Source organism: Panthera leo, chromosome B4, assembly GCF_018350215.1.
Source record: "Panthera leo isolate Ple1 chromosome B4, P.leo_Ple1_pat1.1, whole genome shotgun sequence".
NCBI lineage: Eukaryota > Metazoa > Chordata > Mammalia > Carnivora > Felidae > Panthera > Panthera leo.
Window position 1 is genome coordinate 59683509 of NC_056685.1, and position 18721 is coordinate 59702229.

Genomic DNA, 18721 nt, shown 5'->3' on the forward strand with positions numbered 1-18721 from the left:
TCTAGTCATTTGAATTATCAATGATACAAGTTTTAACTGTAGAAATTAACTAAGAAAACTAATAATGTTTAATCATGTCAGCTTTCTAGAGAATGTCCGTAGTTACAACAGCCATTGACTGAAAGCTGAATTATGGAAAAGAGTCACTAACACCAGATCCAAGAGAATTTTAATACGAATTTCTTATCTTTTAAAGGACATCCCGTAGACTTTTCTAATTCTTATTTTAGACAAGATTCTCCACCTTACTGTTTAATTTTACATCAAAGCATTACTTTTCAACAAAGTTACTTCAAAACATTCAAGGTGTAAACAGCCCATAAATGGCAAAGCTATACTTCATTTATTTGAACAGATTCATCAATAATAATAAAAGTATTTATATTTATACTATTTACTATACTAAATAGTAAATATATAGTACATTTATATAGTAAATTTTCTCATAATGAAATTAATCATGCCGGCACCACTTACCAGATGCCCACCATGAGGCACACATTATGCCAAGCCCTTTACCCTATTTAATTCTCTTAATACTTGTATTCTATGAATGTTGTGATTATCCCCATTTTATAGAGGAAGAAATTAGAGCTTAGAGAGATTCATTTGCCTAAATATGGCTCCAAATTCCTCTCAAATACAAATCCCCAAATCTTCTTCCTATCCTCTAAGCTTACAGAAGCCTGAATAGCTTCTTTGTACTCATTCATTCATTCATTCATTCAAGAAATAGTCATCAAATGCTCTCTAAGTTCCAGGCACTGCCCTAGATGCTGGGGACACAGTGGTGATGTAGAAAATAAAAAGAAAGTAAAAAAAATAAAAATAAAAAAATAAAACCCCCTGCCTTCAGAGAGCATACATTCCAACAGAGAATGTCAAAAAAATAAAATGTACCGTAAGTCAGAGAGTGGTAAGTACTATGAAGAAAATTACCACAGATTAATAGGATGTAAAGGGTAATGCTGTCGGGTGCTGGTTTACACAGGGGTCAGCACATTTACGGAAACTTCCTGTTTCCCATACCTTTTTCTCATCACTTCTGTGTCCCCACTTCCTTATCTTCCCTCACATCCAAAACCACAAGTTAGATAAGTCATACTAAAAATTCTAAGGCCAAATTCTGGTTTAGAATCCCAGAAGAAACTCTAAATTGAAAAACAGAAACAGACTTGAGGGGAGTAGAATGGATGCATGTTTTCATACATCTAAAAAAAACTAGTATCTTCAAAATTATTTTTGCATTTGATAGCCAAACATTAATTAAATCATTTCTAAAACATCTACGCTGTTGCTTCTTCCCACTCTTCCTATCTACCTGATTGTCAACATGCTTTTAGGATGTTGAGAAAGGAGAAAGGAAAGAAAGGAGAGAGGAAAGACCTTATTTGTTGTTACCATTTTTATTAGCAGTTTTAGGACAGTTCAGTGTCTCAGGAAGAAATGCCTTTCCTCTCCAACAGTTTGAACAATAAAAGCCAGTAAAACCAGTTTCTGTGAAAACGGCCTGAAACGATCAAGGCTCTACTACACCAAAAATGAATTGATCATGTCTCCAATGCAGACATTCTGAAAGAATGAAGCTAAATACAAAGGTTTAGACTGAATCGATACTCTCTTGCCCTTGACCTTAAAGGAAACCAACCAGTGTTCTGTTGTTACTGTTGTTTTAATTTTTAAGACAAAGATTATTTAAAGGCTTCAATTAATATTTACATCTTAAGAATAATTTATATGCCAGCCCAGATCATAATAGGCAATTGTCAAATTTTGTATCATGACTGTTCCTACAAATACAGCAATGTTTGGAGAGCCTAACTGCTTATGTCACTATCCAGAGTCGGAGATTTAATAGTACTCTATCTATTAGACTTACCTCTGCAGCTAAATAGTTCCCAGTTGCAAGGTGTTTAAATCTGAACAAGCTGTTCCATTGTCCAGCACCGCCACGGCAAGGGTCATGATGAACTACCTACAGACAAAAAGAGCAACAACGATAAAGGCTAAAAGATACTCATGTTGCTCGCAAGCAAATGCCAACATTTTACACAAAGTGCTTGCCTGTTAATACTAACTTGTCAAATCTAATATGTTTTCATAAGAGGACAATGTGGCAGAAAAACAAAATTCCCCCACAAATGAGCAAGAGACCTAACAGTTAACTCACTGTATGCATGCATGATGCTCATGCCTTAACTGTGCAAATACAGCCTTACTCCAAAAGACAGGTTTCCCAGGCCAAAACTGGAAATGCTGTGGGGTTTTTCCCCATTTGTTACTCAAATATTCTTTCAACAAATCCTATTAAAATCTTACTATGCACCAAGTACTCTTCTAGACAATAGGACGCAGCAATGAGTAAGACTAGAGCTTTTAATACATAAGATTTGGCAAGTGCTAGGAGGAAATAAACAGAGCGCATGACAGAGGTAGGGAAGGCTTCTTGAGATGTAGCGATTAGCACAGGCCACTCGGAGATGACATGGTGGCTGAAACCCGCAGGGTAAGAATAAACAGTCACGTAGAGAGATTGGAAGATATCATTCCAGGTAGAGAGAACCACAAATGCCAAGACCTGGAGCTTTCTCAACTAACTTAATTCTTGGCCCTATCCGTGGATGCTTTTTTACTAATACCATGTCCTTTCATATCTGTCCTAGGAACTGGCTGAGCCAGGAACTGGCCCAGATGCTGAGCCACCAGGCTCCCTGAGTACAAAAGAAGGTGCTCTGAAGCAGCCGCTTACACCAGGTGACCTGATGCACAGCAGCAAATCCTAGGCTTTACAGTCTGAAGATGACTGTGTTTGAGCCACAGCTCTGCCAATTACTAGGGTATGATCACAGCAAGCAACTGAACATCTTCAAGCCAGTTTCATCACGTCCAAATGATTTTAATTCATAAGACTGTTTTGAAGATTAAGTACCAGGAGAACTTTTCATTATTCTCCCCCAACAGGTTACCTTCCTTTGTTAATACTGACCACACTTAGACTCCTGCCCCCAGCCTCAAATTCTGTGTGCTGCTATACAGAACTTTCTAATACTTTCTGCTAGACTCCGGCGTCTAGGAATCCCCTACTCTGATAGCTCAAGTAAGATAATAATTATGAAAATACTTCAAAGTGGATGAAGTCTTAAAAACACTCTCCCTGTGATCAAAAACCTACCCATCCTAAAAGGCTAAGTTCTCAAATCAAACTTCTTCCACAAATCCTTTACAAATCACACTGGCTATACTCTAACTCCTTTGACAAAGACATTGATACCTTTGAGAACGCTCAAATCTATCAGCTGTCTCACATACATACACAGATTTTGCACACAAGTGCTGGAGGTTAACAAATAACTTGAAGCTCACCACAGATCGCAGGCTAAGAATTCCTTTCCTATACAGTAGTGCATCTAGCAATGCTTGTATAGCTCCCTAAAGGACAATTTGGAGATACGGAGTGTCATCATTTATCACAATGATTTTGCAAGGCTGCTCTTGGCATCATCAGGCATTGGCCAAGATACAAAAATCCTGCAAGTCACAGCCTTCTAAGTGATCCACTGCATCACAGGGGTAGGAAGCCTCATCAACAGGGTTCTGGAATCATTCCACTGGAACAGAAAGCAGAGAAAAGTAGAATAGAGCTTCTCTCTTTCTCTTTCTCCCAAAATAAATAAACTTTAAAAAAAAATTTGAAATAATAAAAATAAAGATAGGAAATATGTTTGTTGTACGATTTCATCTCCATTCTAAACCATGGCAGAATTATCCAAACCAAGCCTACAGAATTATTTTGATGTTACCATTATAATTAAGGGTCAGCTCACTGGAATAAACATCATACTTCCTCATTGTCTGTTTCAATAGTCTGTAATGTGTGCCGTTACCCCTCTTTCAGCAGGGTTACTTCCCTCTTTTTTTCATCATGTGAAAAATAAGTATGTTCTGTTATTACTTCTTCTAACACGAGATATAATTCAAGGGCCCACATTTGCCCCTGCTCGTTCATTTTCCTGTACTTGCATAGAATGTCTTCAGATCCTCATCTCCTACCACTTCTTTCAAGTCCAAATGCGTTTATTCAAGATACGTACAAATATTATACCTTCTAAAGTAATTATTTACATGTTGAAATACATATTATTTTATTACAAATCATTTTCCTTTTCTTCTTTATTTTGAAATTTAGGCATTTTATCAATTTTTAATCATGAAAATCTATAAATAACATTACCTATGAATTCTATTTTAAGCTATTAAAGGAAGTGCCACAAAATATATGCTGTAAAAGGGGAGTGATGGGTTTAAAATGATTGCAAATCACTGCTATAGCCTTAGATGTCCATTACATCAGGATGGAACTTATCAAATGTTGCCTCGTTCATGAGTAATTACATCTATCTTATCTCCTCCATGGTATAGAAAGATCCTTTAAAGAAAAATCCATACCTTACAATTCTTAATTACTCTGTCATACTGGCAATGACTTTTTAAAGGATGGATGAATTCTTAACTATGGGTCTCCTCATTCCCATAAAAATGGCATCCCCTGAAGAAATAAATGTTCTTCTCAGTTACTGTGAGGTTCTGATATCTATCTTCACTTAAAGTGAGTTGTCATATTCCAATCTTAACTCCAGTGCCATTTGAGGCACATTGCCTGCAGTCTGATCAATCTTCACAACATTTCCCAATGGATTTTTAAAAAGCAACATCTATATATGCTCTTATTAGATGAGAGAGAGAGAGAGAGAGAGAGAGAGAGAGAGAGAGAGAGAGATGCGCCAGAGAGAATAGGTAAAGGAAGTAGTAAGAATTCAAACTGATCATAGTAATGAGGAGGACAAGTTAGTTCACAAATATTACTCTTATCAACTTATCACAAATGATGCCTATAATAATAAAATAATCAGCCTAGTAAATCTGATTTACCAGTAAATTTATATATTTTTTATATAAATACTTACTAAAATCCAAAAATATTTACACACCTCTATTTCCCAGAGTGCTTTAGAACTAGTAGCAGAAGTGGCTGATTGACGCAAGGTTGTACGAAGGAAAATGTGTTGTTTTTTCTCATATTCATCGCAAGTCAGAAACTTCTCTTGTTCTGCATGAAACAATCTAACAACATCACCCTAGGAAAACAGGAAAATAAAACTGTATTTCCAAGAAAATTCTGAACAAATAGACATACGAAGCAGATATCTCTTTCTGGTTATTATACTCTGTACCCTTCTACTAGTTACTTGGCTTTTAATGATTATTTATACGTTCCAAAAAGAGGGAAACTCAATGAAACACTCAGTGTGAGTATTAAGGTCTATAACCATCTTCTGAAGTATGAATACTAGTGAATACACAGGTTTCGCATGTAGAATTTCAGTAAGACTACCTTCAGTTCTTCCGGCAAATGTTCCATGTAGCACATACTTACTCCTTTTAGTACATCCTCTCGATAGGAACTATATTTCATAAATAAAGTGATTTTCCAGCTCGTGTTGCAATTAACAGCATTCACCTATTAATGAAGACATGTTAAGTTATAAAACTATGCATTCCGTTTTGTACCAGAAATTACTCCTCCAAACAGTAAAAAGAGAGAAAAAAGATAACTTTGGACAATGAGGTATGTACCTCAATACAAATACCATCCAAAACTAGCAATCATTATCTACGTGGATCTTAGGAATATTAATTATTATAACTGGGGTTATGCTCATGAAAACAATAAATGAAGCCACATGACTTTTTTTTTCTCTCACAATGAATATAAAATTCATTTTCTTTCCACCTGAACTTACCTCTTTACACCCTGGATTATCCAGAAGCTCTATGTTGCTGGCATGCAGTGGTTGTCCTGCATTCACGGGCATCAAAACAACTTTGTCGCCTACGACAATCTAGGAATCAGAAATAAGTTGCAACCATGACACTGAGTGGATCTGTGGTGCTCCGTTTGAAGCTCAAAACAACTGCACAGAAGTCCTCATTATTGACCTAACACACAAATCTTAGTTCAATTCTTTTTCTCCTTGAGGTAAAATGTCTTCTGATTAATGATCATGTAATCATGTTCATAATGCCTATCAGCCTGGATTCATAAAGCCAGTGTAGATCCTTTTCTTATTAGTCTCCCATTTCAGTAAGAACTTTTTTTAATGTCGATAAATAAGACAATTCACCTCAACACGAGGTTCTTGCCATGTGCACACCAAAGAGAGTGAATACATCCGCCACAAACAATCTGCCTAAATATTTGAACCACTTCAAGCACGAGGAGAAAATGTCATACATGTGTATTATCTAGGGAATTAAAAACAAGTCTGTGAAATTTGATCCTTCCCATAATCTCAGAAATCTATTAAACATTCTAATGCCATCTGGATTCAGGAAATGCACAATTAGGTATGACCTGGTAGAAATATGTTTATTGTTTGGTCCTTAAGCACCTGGTTGACTTTTATCTTAAACAACCCAAACTAATATTGTTCTTTAAACTTGGTATTCATTTTTAAGTCAAAAAAAAAAAAAAAAAAACCTAAAACACTGACTCTACTGACTGGCTGGCTCAGTCGGTAGAGCACGCAACCCTTGATCTCAGGTCATAAGTTTGAGTCCCATGTTGGGAGTAGAGATCACTTAAAAGACTAATTAAAATACACATAATATTTTTTTAATTGGTTTTGGTAGAAATGCTCTAGAGAAGTAAGTCTAAGTTGATTTTTCATCTATGTTATCATTAACGATGACCAATTTACCCTCAAGAATTTCTATTCATAGGAGCGCCTGAGTGGCTCAGTCAGTTAAGCGTCCGACTTCGGCTCAGATCATGATCTCATAGTTAGTGAGTTCCAGCCCCGCATTGGGCTCTGTGCTGACAGCTCAGAGCCTGAAGCCTGCTTTGCATTCTGTGTCCCCCCCCCCACCCCGCCCCTCCCCTGATTGTGCTCTGTGTCTCTCTGTCTCTCAAAAATAAATAAATGTAAAAAAAATTTTTTTAAAGAATTTATATTCATAATTCAAATTGTGGGAAATAAAGTTATGTTTTCTTAATGATAACAAACAGTTTAATTTTGGAATTATTAAAGTCTCTCTTGTGACAATCCATTAGAAGACTTATTATTGTAGGACCTATACTCTTAATTCTCATATGAAATTTCTTACCATCTCAGAAATGAAAAACAATACCTCTCTTTGCATATTTTGTACCAACTGAATATGAGAATACATTAATTTGAGAGAAAACTGAAAAGCAAATCAGGACTCAGAAAATAAGAATAAACAAAACTTCTTCCTGTATCTTAACCTAGACCAAGGCTTTCAGGAACATAATTTCATATTTCCAATATAAATTAAGATTTTGTGGGTTATATACAGGAGTCTACATTTACACATAGTACTGCTGTCACAAACTATATCTGGAGATTCAAATATGATAGAGGAGCTTCAAGTTCACTATTCGAGCGAAGGGCAGTTGTTCTTAGTTTGCAGAAGTAGCTTCTAGAATTGGTCTCTCCTAGGAATGGTCTCTGTTAATCACCCGCCTTTCAAGTCATCATCAGTCAGGTGCTGGTGCCTAACTCACAAAAGCCACTGTAGAAGCTCTCTATGCACAGATAAGGGAACACCACCAAGAAAAGGTGTTAAGTGAGAGGGTGAGGAAACAGAGTGGGCTCTATTTGTGTTAAAAGGAGAGGGAAGGAGTAAAAGTACATGCATAAGAAATCTTTCCAGAGGTTAACTGTGGTGCAGGGAGCAAAAACTGGGGAGATGGAAAAAAGGGTAAGAGACTTTAAGTGAAACATCTTTGTATTGCTTTCTATCTGTGAACCAAAATTGGTAAGTAGTTTTAAAAATTAAATAAACAAAAACATACAAAAGCCAACATGACATAAACATATTTCCAACATCCCCTTCTACAACTCACACACACACACACACACACACACACACACACACACACTTCTTACTGCACATGACATCAAAGTGGCTCTAACTCTCAGAGCCAGACAGAAGTCCGCATCATCATCCATACCACAAATACTGGGATTTAATACACATCTTGCCAGTGCTGTGTCTGACCTTCCAATTTCTTAAGGAACAACTGGATTTGGTTTACAATGTCATTCTCATCTGCATCATATAAATATTAGTCAATAAGCTACTAAATATAATGATATATTTCAGCTGTGTCTTTTCAATTAAAAGAATATTTTTGTTTGCACCTATATCCACTGACCTAAGTCTTACTATTTTAGTGTACTTTTCTGTAAGCTTTGGGTTAATCCATATGTTCTATTTATTTCAAAACACCACCCATAAAGTCTTATACTGTATATTTTTTTAAATTTTTTTTTAACTTTTATTTATTTTTGAGACAGAGAGAGACAAAGCATGAACTGGGGAGGAGCAGAGAGAGAGGGAGACACAGAATCTGAAACAGGCTCCAGGCTCTGAGCTGTCAGCACAGAGCCTGACGCGGGGCTCAAACTCAAGGACCGTGAGATCATGACCTGAGCCAAAGTCGGACGCCCAACCGACCAAGCCACCCAGGCGCCCCTTATACTGTATATTTTTAAGAGACCAGCCATATAGCCAAAATGTTCCAAGCACCAAGGTTTCATAAGAATGGTATTCACAAAGAGAATCTAACATTAATTCACTAATTTCCAAGTCCTCTGTCTTGTTCTTGACAATGGTGACTTTGAGTAACCAAGCTGAAACAAAACAAAAACAAAACAAACAAAACAACAACTTGCAAATGAAACGGACAAGATACTAATCAAAAGAAATAAAAAGAACAGTAAGGGGTGCCAAAAAGAATACAAACATGTGAGAAATAATCCCTGTTCTTGGGGAACTTACACCTAATTGGATAAAGTGGTAAATATGGAACTTGGGGCTGATCCACCAATGTGGTCAGATGCCTTCCCAGATGCTATGTATTTAATACAGAACTTGAGGTTGCAATCATTTTCTGGCATGACACACCCACCCTAGTACAAAATCATCTTTTAAAAATCCCAATTTCAAAAGCACTTCTGTTGGTTCTAAGCAACAGCCATGTAAGATTCAAGTTGAGATTTTACTGCAAATAAAGAGCAATACAGTGCCACTGGCAGCTACCCTTCTTTTGAAGTGGCACCTGGCCTGGTGAAAAGAACACTGCAATAAAAACCAAAACACCAGGGATCTAGTCCTACCTTTGCTAGAATTCCAAGAGACCTAGTTTTGCAAAATAGCAAAATCTACTTGCTATTTGAAGAGGCTCTTTCCCTAAGAGTTGAATTTTTCTCTTGACTGGAGGAAGATCTGGGCTTTTCTCCTTTTTAAAATCTACCATCAAGGTTAAGAAGTAATAACTTCTTAGATCAAAGTTGAAAATTAAAAAAACAAACACTGAATCTTGGGAAAATAAATGAAAATGAAATATTTACATACTCTGCTATCCCCAATGACTTTCTAAATATTCAACAGCAAGGAAGAGCTTCTATACAGCTGAAAGTTGAGGGGTCCTTGAATCTCTTTTTCCCCAAAACCCATCCAACTGACAATTCTGTAAGATATGGCATAAGTGTTCTTAAATGATAGAAACCGCTCATTTTTGAGGATATGAGCGTTTTTCTCCCCAGACTATCATCAGCCTCATTTTTTCTTTTTTTAATGTTTGTTTAATTTTTAGAGAGAGAGACAGAGAGAGAGTACAGCAGTGAACCCAACGTGGGGCTCAAACTTACAAACTGTGAGATCATGACCTGAGCTGAAATCAAAAGCTCAAACAACTGAGCCACCCAGGCGCCCCTCATCAGCCTCGTTCTTAAGTTTCATTTCAGTCACCGAACATCTTATTGGATACTTACAACCTAAATCACAACTTACTAATTGCTAAATGGTAAAGTATAATTTTAAAAGTCCTTTGAACCTTTCAATTTCTTCTAAGCTTAATACACTTTTAAGAAAAATCAGCAATAATTAAATCACTTACTACGACATGATAGTATTTCCTACATTTTAGAATTTTAGAACGATACTTATTGCTAGGGAATGCCACCTATTCCTGGGGAAGAAAATGAGCATTGCTATACATTTAAGTGGCAAACAGAGGACTATGGGTGTGCTTATGTTTTCACAGCAACCTTAATCACACACAATAGCTACATAGTGGTGAGCAAAAACAATGAGCTGTTACAGCAAAAAGCAATGTGGAAGGTTGTTTTAGCCATGCTTTATGGAGCACATCTATATAAGGAGGATTTCTATATTGCACTTAACAATTACATTGTCCATTTTACCAAAATGGAGTGTTTGGGTGGTAGGTTCCCCCCACCCCAGGACAACTAATTATTTGAAATAGTTCATTACATTCAACTCTCAGTTGATCCTATAAAGGCATCTGGGAGCAAGAAGAGGAATAGACAGAATGAATAAGTAAACAGAATGAATTAATAAAATCCACAGTGAATCTAAAGGCCCTAATTTATCCAATCATTTCCTCATATTCCCTCAGAACTTGAGCTCAGGTTTTGCTTTTTTCACAGTTTGATTTTCATTGACCATCTACAGCCAGGGACACTACTCAGTGGGGGACTGGAGAGGGAAGCAAGCATTACAAGAAAGGGCACCAAAAGACATAGGTTGTTCATAAACTACATAGTCAGTCCCTAAATAATTGAGAGTTGATTGTAATTAACTACCTACTGAAGTTAAGATATATATCATGCTCACAGCACACATCACTTGATGCCAAAAAATAAACATGTAGGACTTATTTTTTTAAGGAATCCAACACAAGACTTAAAGTGCACTACATTCCTGCATGCCATGCGTCTCCCAAACCTTACCTAAAGAGGGTATCATCAGATAATTTATTAACCAAATTAAACCATGAAGCTTGCATCCTGTGGAATTGAATGTATATTTCAAAATTCACCAGAAAAAATATTCACTATAAAAGAGGACATTTCTAGGACAAGAAATATCCAAAACATATCTAAAATGTAATCAAACCACTGAGAAAACTATCAGAATAATTATATTTTTATATTGCTTGGATTTTATGTTAATTTTTTTAAGTCGCAACTATTTTCTTGATCACCTGACCCAATATTTGCAAAGTATTCTATTCATAAAAAGTTATTCAGCATTTATGGAGCATTCCCCATGTGCTAGGGACTGTCACTTGCTACTTCATTTATTACAAATGAAAATAAATAACAATGTATTGAACCATTTCACATAATTTTTATCTTCCCTACTCTATAAATTTTCTAGCAGAAAATACTTTAGCAGCTGCTAAAATCTACATGATATGACATACATGTATTCCAAATGTATTTTCAATACTGTCATCAACAAGCGCCCACCTATAGCTCCTCATACATTATGCATCTTTAAGATGTATAGACTGTAAACAGCTGACCATAGAGCCAATAAATGAAATACTGGCATAATGCATTGTTACTCTATTAACTCAAAGGGATAAACAACATTTCCTAAGCATAGCTTTCTCCTTACAACCATGCTCCCTCCTGATTAAGAAAGGAAGCAAACTTTACCCTTTGAAAGGTTCGGCCAATGTTAACATTACTTAAATTCTTTCACATGAATTCCAACTGGAAGATGATTTTTAATTAATTTCAATTTTGTCTTTTCGTGATTCCCCAGCACAATTTGCACTGTAAATAAATACTTTTAACCTATTAAACATATGACCATAAAAATAACGTGTCGATTGAAAACTACGTATCATTTCTTTGTGCTACCTGGATTCTTTCACTTATTAAGAATTATTGTCTTTATGAACATACTGTTTCTCTCTTAGTTTTATTTTTACATACATTGTCACCCTCGCTTCTCAGCTTCCAGAAGGGATGAATATAAAACCAAGACCCTTCATTTCCGGCAGCATCCAAGGACACACGCATGGCGTTCTTCTCCAATAAAGCAGGTAATCTCTTGTTGACAGTCAGATACTTGTTGCTTTTTATATGTAGCAGCTGTAGGGAAAAAGACATTACCACCTTTATTCTTTGATGTCCTCTGTTAATTACATGTGTATGTTTGTACCTATATCTTGAGCCCACATAACACCACTTGGGGTGCAAGTCAAACAAAAGAGGTCTTTTTAAACTTCACACTCACCATCGAATTTCCAAGCTGACTTTCTTTGGGTTCCTCTTCACCTCCACCCCCCGCCCCCAATGAACTGGGCACATGGAGAAATCAAACCAGAGGATACCTCTGAACCATTTTTATCTACTGATAAATAATAGGATAAAACCAAGCATCCCAAAGGAGACCAGGAAATTCCAAACATTTTTTCAATTCTTGCACAGACACAACAGAATACACGAAAAAAATAACCAAGAAACTAAAATAATGCACCAAACCACTTAGTGTTATTAACCATCCCTGCCAAGGACAGCCCTACTTCTTCCTGTGTGAGCAGGCAGGCTTTGCATCCTCAATAATCCCTGCTCACTGATCCTACTCCCTTCTCAGATGAGCATGGATGTGCCATTTCTCAGACTTTTTGGGTGCCATTTGCAAAACCTCTCCAAGACCGTATTCTACTGAGTAGGAAAGCTAAAACAAACAACCTTCCTGTCTATTATTACAATCATTCCAAAACAGAACGGTCATTTTAATATCCACAATATAAGAAAGAAATTTTCTCATGAACTGATGAAACCCTCATGGTCCAGCCCCACTCCTTTGGAATCCACCTTTTGAGAGCACATAGCTTGGCCCCTAACTGGTAATGCTAACATTTGCACTTCAGGTTCTTGACAAGAAACAACTTGCTGGCACTTAATTCTGATCAAAACTTGGTTAAGAAAAACTCTATTTAGGGAGGATTTCTCAAGGGACATGCAATCCACCCATGCCACAGGTATTGTATCATCGTTCATTAGATAAAGTCCTACATTAGGAGAGCTGCAGATTCAGGCACTCTCATCTTGTCCCAGCAGAGGGCCGCTTGGACAGTCCTGAACACTGGCATTTTGCCATTGGCCAAATACAAAACATCAGGCGATATTATTTTTTAAAACAGCTCTATGAAACACCTCATTGTAGTGCTTTCTGTAATAAGTTGTTAAGGCTAGCGCTTACTATATGAAACAGTGTCCTCTTTATGAGGGCTCATTGGAGGAATACTTCTCTGGTCTTCTTCCTGGGAACATGTGTGCTTCTAGAACCTGGACTTAGTTCTATGGTAAGGACTTCCTATGTGAGGGCTATAATATATTATGCTTTCCATACAGCAAGGTCAGCAACAAAAAGGCTTCTAGCCAAAGGTGTCCAGCCTTCAAAACATGGTATTTATAAACATGCCTCACCCTGACGTCACCTTATTCATATAAGCACTATCTTCCCTTTGACCCAGTCGCCTTATTTATTTCATTTTAGTGTATGTGGTATGTATTTTAAAAAATGTCTTCCATTCTTTTTGGAACAAGGTGGGGCATATTAACAAATAGCCAAGTAAAGAGCTGAAAGATCTAAGTGAAGCACAGGAGAGGAATGCAGCTGAGATAAATCAGTGGTGCAACTCATTGAAATAAATCTTTTAATAACAACTCAAAGACAATTCCCATCTGAAAGTACAACATGAACACTCCTCTCTCTACCAAATGCAAAGATAAAGCTTCATATGTTACATGTTAGTCCCACTAATTCTAAAGGAGGGTTTTACTATAGACCTTTAGAAAGTATGTTTCCCTGTCTTCCTCCTTTTGGTGGAATACCCTGTACCTACACCTGGATAAGTACACTTCCTATGTGTATGCTCACCAGACTTATTTGCGAACATACAGAATACTATGCTGAACATCAGCTGAAAATATCGCACAATATCCATAATTCCCATCAAAGAACAAACTGTTGTATCCCCAAATTTTAATGCAGCTTGGCATTCCTAACAGACACAAATTACCCATAAAATATTCACCTTTTTTTTAAAGAAAGTAAATAGACTTACTTGTATAACATTACTGTACTTCACAATTTCTCCCAACAGTTTCTTATTCTCTGATTCATTTTGTTTTTGTTCCAGTTCTGCAGCATGCTGGAAAATGGTTAGCAAATATTCATCGTGGAAACATAGTAAACAGAGTACAATAGTTGACAAAGAAACAAGGGTCATTTTAGGAACAAAGACGATAACCATGAATGAATTAGGCTGATTGCTCTACTCTTAGTGCTGGGGGCAGGGAACCAACAATTAAATGATTATAATATAGTATGATCATTCTCTCATGGTAATGCTGAAATGTGGCCAAAAATATCTTGGGATGCTTCTATGTTGGAAATTTCAGAAAAGTACCAGGCTCTTTGGTCTTCTACAATCAGCTTCAGAAGGAATATTGTTAGACAAACCAAGCAGAATATAGAAACAGTAGGTGAATTTCAAAAGTCTCAAAATAGTTTCAATTTCAAAAGTAACAGGAATTTTAATAACACACAATTTAAGTTCTACCAAATTTACATTCAGCCCAAACCAGAAGCAACAGACTTTCAGTTCTTTTTCTAGTCTTTCAGGAAAAAAATTAGGTACGATGCCAAGTAAAATATAACTGGATCTGATACTCCTACAGAGATTCTGAATGGTTTCCAGTTTGATGTGAATCTTTGAATTAGTCTGGCACACCCTAAAAAATAGCAGGAATATATTAGCTACATGCCAGGAAATCAGTGGTCACACCCTATAACTTAAGTCTCTTCCACTTTCAGTGTGCTGCTACCTCTATTCTAAAATCTCTGTGCATTAAGTGAAATCACTAAGATACAAAACAGATCACTTGTTATTGCTGTTCTTGGTCTAGCCTCAGCCAGACAAATGGCAACCTGGCCCTTACCTGTAATTTCTTCAGCAAGGCTGCCTCTGTGTGGTTCCCCTGTTTGGCTTGCTTAGCTTTCCAATATTGTTTCTGGGCAGAATATCGGTTCATAGGGCACACCTTAAAGAGGCAGTCTATGACAAAGCAACAAACAAAAACACTGTAACTAAGGCAACCAGCATTTCTTAGATTTTCCTTTGAGCCTAGCATTGGAATCTTGCAATCCCTGAGTAGAAAGATTAAGCCTATCTCCCAATCAACTCAAACTCCCCCTATAATATTCTTTCTAAATAATTATTTAGACTGTTAAAATACCTTCTTCTTCATTAGTTTTGGTTTTTTAAAGGGCACCATAGCTAGCGTGATTTATTTAAAAACCAAGTCAATGTAATCATTACATTATAAGATACTTCTTAATTATAATGGGGTACCTGGTGTTAGAAAGTGAAGAGAATGAGATTAGTGATTTTCACTGCCTTACCTGACCTTGCACCATTAATTATTCATTCATGGTATGTATCTTTGACAGCCAAAGTGATGCAAGAAGTAGAAACAATCAATAACAACAAAACCCATTTCAGTCATCCATTCCCCAAGTTTCCACATACCTGGGGTGAACATGGCATGGAACTCTGAGACGCAGTGTGTTATAAGGGAAAAACAAAGCAAAAACAAACAACAACAACAAAAAAACTAAACCAGGATTATAGTTCTAACTTGACTACTAAATATCAAGATAGGAAATCATAGTGGAATAATATAGCTGGTGACATCTCAGAGCCAAAAAGCTAAACATATTTTTTTCTTTTTAATGAGGAAATTGGAAATTTGAGTAAACCATTCTTCCATCACTAGTGATTTTGTATGTTTGTGAAATGGACTACAATCTACAATAAAGATCAACTCCCAAATTCTATGATAAAGGAGTAGTGATACAGAAAATCCAAACATTACCTTCATTTTTTTCACAAAAAATTGTATTAACTCAATATGACAAATGTACTTTATTTTGGTTGATGTGTTAATATTTAAGGTCACTCTCATTTTTTAAATATGTATCACAAAAATAAAATTCTGTCAACTCAAATACCTACTTTAGCTACATTCTTGACTATATATATACTCATTCTATTATTCTCTATTAAAATAATTATAAAATTGGCCATACAGAGAAAGACAGATACCATATGTGTTCACTCTTATGTGGATCCTGAGAAACTTAACAGAAACCCATGGGGGAGGGGAAGGAAAAAAAAAAAAGAGGTAAGAGTGGGAGAGAGCCAAAGCATAAGAGACTCTTAAAAACTGAGAACAAACTGAGGGCTGACGGGGGGTGGGAGGGAGGGGAGGGTGGGTGATGGGTATTGAGGAGGGCACCTTTTGGGATGAGCACTGGGTGTTGTATGGAAACCAATTTAACAATAAATTTCATATATTTAAAAAAATAAAATAAAATAAAATAAAATAATTATAAAATTAAATAATGGACTTGATCTCTTTTCAAATCTCTTATAGTTCTACTGGCATAAATTATCAAGAAATATGACTGTAGGATGGAAACCAATTTGACAGTAAATTTCATATATTAAAAAATAAATAAAAAAATTAAAAAAATAAAAACAAAAAAGAAATATGACTGTAGGTAGGGGCTCCTGGGTGGTTCAGTTGGTTAAGCATCCAACTCCTGATTTCGGCTCAGGTCATGATCTCACAAAGGTTTGTGGGATAGAGTCCCACATCAGGCTCCATACTGAAAGTGGGGCTGCTTGGGATTCTCTCTCTCTCTCTCTCTCTCTCTCTCTCTGTCTCTCAAAATAAATAAATAAACATTAAAACATAATGACTTTTTCTAGAGCTTTTAATCATAAACACAAATTCTACTGATTGTCCTCACCTTCCATATACAAACAGGCTACAGAAAACTAATTGTTAATTTTCTCGTGTAAAAGTTACTGATGTGGATGAGGAAATATCTTATACATAACAGGAAACAGACACCTTCTAAAAGGCACCACTAAAAGTAGGCTGAGAGACCATCACAATTACAGTATGATACAGATATTACCACTTGGTACATGTGTATGAACACCAAATAACTAGACCTGAAAACTGTTTCCCTTGGCAACATATTTTATAAGCCCTAAAAATATATTCTCCACATATTTGTAACTACAAAGAGAATATACAATTTTTTTCAAGCACCAGTATGGAGGCTGTTCACAGTTACCACAAAAACAATGTTCCCAATTTAATGCAGCAGACTATTCGGACTATCCTGTAGTAGGCAAGTGACTGAATTCTACATTGTCTTTTACAATGTAGACACAAATCCATATTCAAGTGGAACTGACTCCATAATCTGCAGTCTGTACTTCTGATTCCACCCATGCATGAAAAGAGAAAAATTATGTTCCTCTCCATTACTTCAGATTCCTAATTAAGTTCATTAGGAAATGGTCCTCTGAGTGAAAAAAATATTTTCACTAAATTCTAGATCACTTCAGTAGCATTCCTAATTAGCGGTATTTTTGGGTAATTAGCAAACAGACTGTGTGTGCCGTGGTCCTGATTGTTGTGGCTGAGGTTATTGTGAAATGAAGCCAAACATTCAGCCAAACCATGTTTACTGGTCTGCCTGTGTTGCTAGGTGCTAAGAATCAGGTCCTGTCCCCAAACATTCACAGTCTCGTGGATGAGACAGGCGTCTACCATGTGTTGGAAGTTTCACAATGGAGCTCAAGAGAAGGTACCATGAGGCACAAAGTTGCACGTGGCCAACCTCACCAAGGAGGTCAGGACAGTCCACCCAAAGGAGAAGACGCAAGGCATGGTTGAAAGAACCAACACCAATTCAGCACAGCGGCAAGAGGGCTCAAATGCACGGGTGTGGGGGGCATGCCAAACAGAGCCAACTGCCAGTACAAAGACAGAGAAGGAGAGTGCCAAAGGACCTGCTAAGTATACAGGAAAACCACAGCCCAGGCTGTGAAATGAGAATGGAGCGTTTGGTGAAGTCATGGTCTGTGGAGTCCTATGTGCTGGATGAGGAGAATGGACTTTATCCCTTGGAAAATGTCAAACTCTTACAGGATTTTAAGCTCTTACAGCATGTGAAAGATGATGTGAACAAGAGGCGAGGAGACCAGCAGAAAGCTCCCTGCCAGCGCTCTGGGAGCCAGCAAGGATCTGAATTTGGGCTGCATGGTAGCTGGGGGATAGCCACAGCTTCAGAGAAAGCAGCAGAAGCAACAAGCTTAATAACCTATGAGATGTGGGGTGGGGAGAGGTGAGAAGGAGAGAAAGTGAAGGTGGCCAGATGAACGAGCTGCCACCCACTGTGTCTGAGATGCAACTTCAAACGCTCTGATTTCCGAAGCTCTTTCCTCTTTCAGGGCTTTGGTTCCGTGGTCATCCTCAGCAGCCTCCCACGGATCACATCTCATTTCATACTACAGTAAATAAATAACCAATCTGTTTCTGTGTGGGAACTAGTATCTCAGGACTATTTTGGTTGATGGGAAAGAATGTAGGGCATACACAGACTTCTGTACAAATGCTTTTCTTGTTGATGGTGGTGATAGTGATCGTGATGGGTGTGTGTGTGTGTGTGTGTGTTTAATTCTCTCTTCCTCTTTTAGGAAACATAAAAAATCTACTGGTCTTGGGCTAGTCACATATTTTGTCCGATTCTAAATTGATTGCATAATAAAAGTGTTAATGATATGTGCCACACCTAATTCACAGGACTGCTGAGAGTCACAGAAAGAAAATCCGTGTGAAAGCACTCTGTGAATTTTAAAGCCTTCTTATAAATGTAAGATATTATTATTAATATTGCTTCATTGCTTCATTCATTCAGCAACAGCTTCGCCGAGATTAAG

The 18721-nt window shown here is 36.9% G+C and overlaps 1 protein-coding gene across 2 annotated transcripts in view; it reads right to left on the bottom strand.

Annotated features, from left to right (window-relative positions):
• The window catches only part of ITPR2 (inositol 1,4,5-trisphosphate receptor type 2), a 485618-nt gene that overhangs the window by 373526 nt on the left and 93371 nt on the right, over positions 1 to 18721 (bottom strand). For both annotated transcript variants that reach the window (XM_042946117.1, XM_042946116.1), the window contains exons 3-9: positions 14859 to 14974; positions 13982 to 14068; positions 11838 to 11996; positions 5802 to 5900; positions 5435 to 5518; positions 4989 to 5135; positions 1880 to 1975 (exon numbers count right to left, since the gene is read on the bottom strand). In XM_042946117.1, the coding sequence (XP_042802051.1) occupies positions 1880 to 1975; positions 4989 to 5135; positions 5435 to 5518; positions 5802 to 5900; positions 11838 to 11996; positions 13982 to 14068; positions 14859 to 14974 (788 nt within the window). The remainder of the gene's footprint in view (positions 1 to 1879; positions 1976 to 4988; positions 5136 to 5434; positions 5519 to 5801; positions 5901 to 11837; positions 11997 to 13981; positions 14069 to 14858; positions 14975 to 18721) is intronic.